General features: G+C 36.4%; 1 protein-coding gene across 3 annotated transcripts in view; it reads left to right on the top strand.

Moving 5' to 3' along the window:
• Nucleotides 1-4,436, top strand: part of LOC144965577 (uncharacterized) — a 17,759-nt gene extending 13,323 nt beyond the window's left edge. For 2 of the 3 annotated variants that reach the window (XM_078901074.1, XM_078901075.1), the window contains exons 4-5: nucleotides 1,654-2,229; nucleotides 3,925-4,436. In XM_078901074.1, the coding sequence (XP_078757200.1) occupies nucleotides 1,654-2,229; nucleotides 3,925-4,053 (705 nt within the window). In that variant the 3' untranslated portion in view covers nucleotides 4,054-4,436. Of the gene's footprint in view, nucleotides 1-1,653; nucleotides 2,230-2,373; nucleotides 2,535-3,924 lie in introns of all 3 variants that reach the window. The other variant, XM_078901073.1, reaches the window with a different exon arrangement.
• Nucleotides 4,437-4,707: the final 271 nt, after the last annotated feature.

Here is a 4,707-nt window from a genome sequence, read left to right as displayed (position 1 = left end):
CTTTTAACATTGTGAAAGAATTCTACAATAAGTAAGCATATATATATATATAACATTTAAATGCAGAAAATACCTCTCCATGCCCAAATTATAAGCTCCGTGGAGCTCTCTTACGAAGTCAAAAAATGTATTATCTATTAAGACAATATCGATTGAGTTCAAATTTTATTCAACACTTAAATCATAAATCATCATCACCTTTATTGAATTTAAATGGGAACCGTTCTGATCATTGAACGGACAGCTATGCTTTTATATATAACTTTCAATATAACTATTTATCGCATCATTTTGTAATAGACCTAGTATCTCTTAAGCGAGAAATGCAGAGCCATAAGTTCCCATCTCCTTCTGGATATGTGAACTGAAACACATCGTAGCAGATCACATTAAAACGACTCTATTGAAAAAAAAAAAAAAGAAGAAAGAAATAAACAATCTGCCATATTCAGAATTAGTTAGTTTTTCCTTTCTTATCATGATAGAGGCTTTGAACGCGTTATTATAATTCCTGTTACTGTTACATACACTACATTTATTGACTGCTATATTTTTTGTGTTTAAATCAATATCGTTATTGATACTTTTTTCTTCTTTAATCTCGACAACTCCCGTTTCCAGGCTGAATAACACAGTCGATAATTATAGTCTTGAGCTTATTAGCGTATGCTACATACGCGCAAAGTCCATTGTCTTCGTGAGTCGGGGGCAAGAATCAAAGAAATGTCGTTTCCGTATTGCTTACTGCCTGATGAGATCCTTTGAAAAGTCTTGAATACCTGCTGTCTCCCAATTAGGCGAATATATTGGTCTTACTTTTTAATTAAAACGCTTATGTTTTTGTGTCTTTATGAGTTGAATAGCGCTTTCGGTTTCAGAATAAAAGAAGATAGTGGAGTAGTTAATAATTGTATTATATAATGTTGATAACAAACGCTAACGAACAAAAGAATACCTAATATTCTAATGTCTACAAGAGGCCAATGAAAATGCTCATCCACAAATAAGCACAGTATCCTTGACACAAAAGGCATTATAACGTCAGGCAATATTATATCCAATAATATGCTCACGCTCGTGAACCCGCACACTCATTAACTCACAAGTTGGGCTTATATTATTAGCATTGACGACATGACTATGTTTTTTTGTCTTTCTCATTTTTTTGTTAAAAAATTTTCTCCAACTGCTTTTTTTTTTTAATTATCTTTTATTATTCTTGATTTCCTTGTGTGTGCGCGCGCGCGCGTGTGTGTGTTGCGTGTGTGTGTGTGTGAAAAGGGATGGGGGGGGGGGGGGAGCACAGTATCCTTGACACAAAAGGCATTATATCGTCAGGCAATATTATATCCAATAATATGCTCACGCTCGTGAACCCGCACACTCATTAACTCACAAGTTGGGCTTATATTATTAGCATTGACGGCATGACTATGTTTTTCTGTCTTTCTCTTTTTGTTGTTGTTTTTTTTTTAAAATTTTTCTACAACTGTTTTTTTTTTAATTATCTTTTATTATTCTTGATTTCCTTGTGTGTGTGCGCGCGCGTGTGTGTGTGTGTTGTGTGTGTGTGTGTGTGAAAAGGGATTGGGGGGGGGGGGGTGTTTATCATTTAAAATTTTAACTGACTCCTGTTTTTATGATTACTTGCAGGAAACAAATCTAGAGCTGGAGAGGCTCCGCCGAGAAGTTCAACGATATCGTCTAGAGCTCAGTAACCGTGATAACAACTTCAATCGAATGTTCACAGATAAACAACCAGTTCTCGTTAATCAGCGAAACGGTCCAAACTCCAAACAAATGTCTAACGCTATTTACACATCGTTCCCTTCCCATGGAAATAATAGCAATTCCGCCATGTTAAACTCACAGACCGGAAACGGTAATTCAAACTTGATATTAAATCATAATGTGACTAATTCCATATTGAAAGACAGACAGAACACAAGGACAAGCCAACTCGACATGGATAGGCATAACAACAATATTTTTGACAGACATAATATCAACACGATTGAGAGACAAGCAACTTTCACTGATCGTATTTCATCTGGTGACCGCCTTCTACAAAACGGAATACGAGACTCCGATGATCACCGCCCACAAACGCATGGATCTCCTTTTGCGCATGAGCGAGTCGTAGGAAATGGTACACGAGAGAAGAATTCATTAAAACAACAACAAACTGTGCTTTTTGGCGAGGAACAGCCTCATCAACTTTTACCACAGGTAATTAATAGTAATTACAATTCTTTATTTAATCAATTTGATGTTTTACCGGGCAGGGTGAGCTCTTAAATTGTCCTTTTATTAGAATGCTCTTTATGTTTCCAGCAATGAGCTATTCGCTTTATTCTTATTCATCTGCTGCAGATAAATACTTCCAGTACCCATTCCATTACAACAACAAAAGAAAGTGATGATGATGAAGATGACAATGAACACAGAAAAAGAGAGCATGTCGGGAAACGCCGAATTTTCTCGAGAAAGAAAAAGAAAAGAAAGGGGAATAATCAAGATTAACATCTTTTCATGTAAGGGTAGTATGACATTTTAAAAAATACATAAAAAGGAAATATCTCTCTGCTCTATAAGAGTCAAAAATATTAATTCTTTTGTAAAAACTCCAAAATTTGCTTAAAAGCTTGTGGACTCCTCCAGCATGTGAACCGGGAAGCATCTGTGTATCGAAAACAAAGAGTAGATAAATTAATGTTTGGAAGAAAAAAAGCCCACAGCATGCGTCATTTTAACCAATGGTGGTTATAGCCTATTATTAATTATGCGTTGTGAAAGGGGGGGGGGGGGGGATCGCCTGACGTCCTGAATATGAATTCTATGGTATTAAATTATGTTCGCGAGGGAAACGTATAAATTAGAGTTATGGAAATATAAATAACAATAAGCAGTATTAGTATTGGTAACAAATTATTAACTTAACTCGTAACTATTTGACGATTAACCTAATCCACTGAGTAAGAGTGAACAGAGGTAGATCCTAAATCCTACCAAAACCCCGATGTGAAATCTTTGAGTAATGCCCCAGCAGTCAAATAATAAACAATATCATTTTTGCCTTATATACCATGCAATATAGCATACACAGGAGTACGGTAATGGTGTTTTGGGGGGAAAACAACTATGTTTCTCATTCTCATAAACAGGACATAAAAGTATTAAGGCTGAGAATCACCATGTCTCAATTTCAGCCATGTACAACTTTATCAAAGCTTATGACATTAATTCAATATTTCTTCTATCCTATAATGGTAAACATTCTTTGTGGTAAGCAAAAATAAAACAAACGAAATAATAATGATGCAAACGGTATTGATTTAAGACACATTAAAGATAATGATAACCTGGTAATTTATACGATATTCCAAAACCTCGCGTCATATCCTGACCAGAAATACACCTGACTGACAGTGAAATTTAGTGTTAGCTTCATCTTTCTTTTTTTTTTTTTTTAAATTAAGGTAATTCATTTTCACTCTATTTTCATTTATCCATCTGTTTACATATCTATCTAGCGTTTTATCTTCAATTTTTATTATTTTATCTATTCATTTTTGTAACGGAGAGCTATATCAGTATCAGGTAAATCAAGGTTTTTGCTGTGCAATTTGATAACTATGGACCATGTCTTCTAACTACAGTACGTACCAAACTCTTTTCAGCGTTTGCCAGATCAATCAATTTATGGCGATTGGTATGTTTATATTATATCACTGTTGTAAGGGCCAAAAATACGCAGTTCTACCATTTTTACAAACGCTTGCCAAGTTAAAACAAGAGAGAGAGAGAGAGAGAGAGAGAGAGAGAGAGAGAGAGAGAGAGAGAGAGAGAGAGAGAGAGAGAGTTCATAGCAATGATTAACATTGATCTTTCCGATGTTTATTGGCGTTTTTCTCTCATCAACAGCGGCCAAGTACAAACTACCAGGAGCGTCCATCCAGTAGCAGCCTTCCCTCCATCTGTTCAACACCAGAACGACGGAAACCTCTGATCAAACCAAAGCCACTGCCAAGAGAGTTGCTGTATGGAAAATAACTTAATCAACGACAACCAGATACGTAACTTCGACAAAAGACTTAAATCCCTCCAGCGCCTCTGACAAACTGGACTGTTAAGAAAGCCATGCTAATCTTTCACGGTCCGTCTAACAACATTCGTTCCATGGCGGCCTTTCTTCGGTTATAAATCCTTGCACTTGCACCCACTCAAGGATATTCTCTCTCTCTCTCTCTCTCTCTCTCTATCTATCTATCTATCTATCTATCTATTTATCTGTCTCTCACTATCTGTTTATATTTCTACAAATACGAATAAATAAATATGTATATAAAAGAATAGTTGTCAGTTCAATGAACGTGGGTGATAAGCCGATCAACTCAAAATTTATGATTCAAGTGCTAAATAAAAATTGAACTCAATTTCTATTGTATGATTATTAAGTGATACTATGTGTTTAGGTAAAATACTTTAAGTCAATCGGAGTTTTGTCTTAGAGTCTTTTCCAAGGAGAAACTTGAATAACCCAGGTGTCAACCGCAGCTCATCACCGGAAATTGAGCTAGATTGAGACGGCTTGCTTCGGGGCACATAACGCGCTGAATATTCGAATTAGGTATCATTCGGCTACGAAGCAAATACCACACCGCCCTGTATACTCCCCCCCCCCCCCCCCCCCCCCCCCCCCCCCCC

Source organism: Berghia stephanieae, chromosome 2 (genome assembly GCF_034508935.2).
Source record: "Berghia stephanieae isolate SIO BIC M18660-M18661 chromosome 2, UCSD_Bste_1.3, whole genome shotgun sequence".
Taxonomy (NCBI): domain Eukaryota; kingdom Metazoa; phylum Mollusca; class Gastropoda; order Nudibranchia; family Aeolidiidae; genus Berghia; species Berghia stephanieae.
Note: the sequence above shows the minus strand (reverse complement) of the source record. Positions and strands in the feature narration are given on the sequence as shown.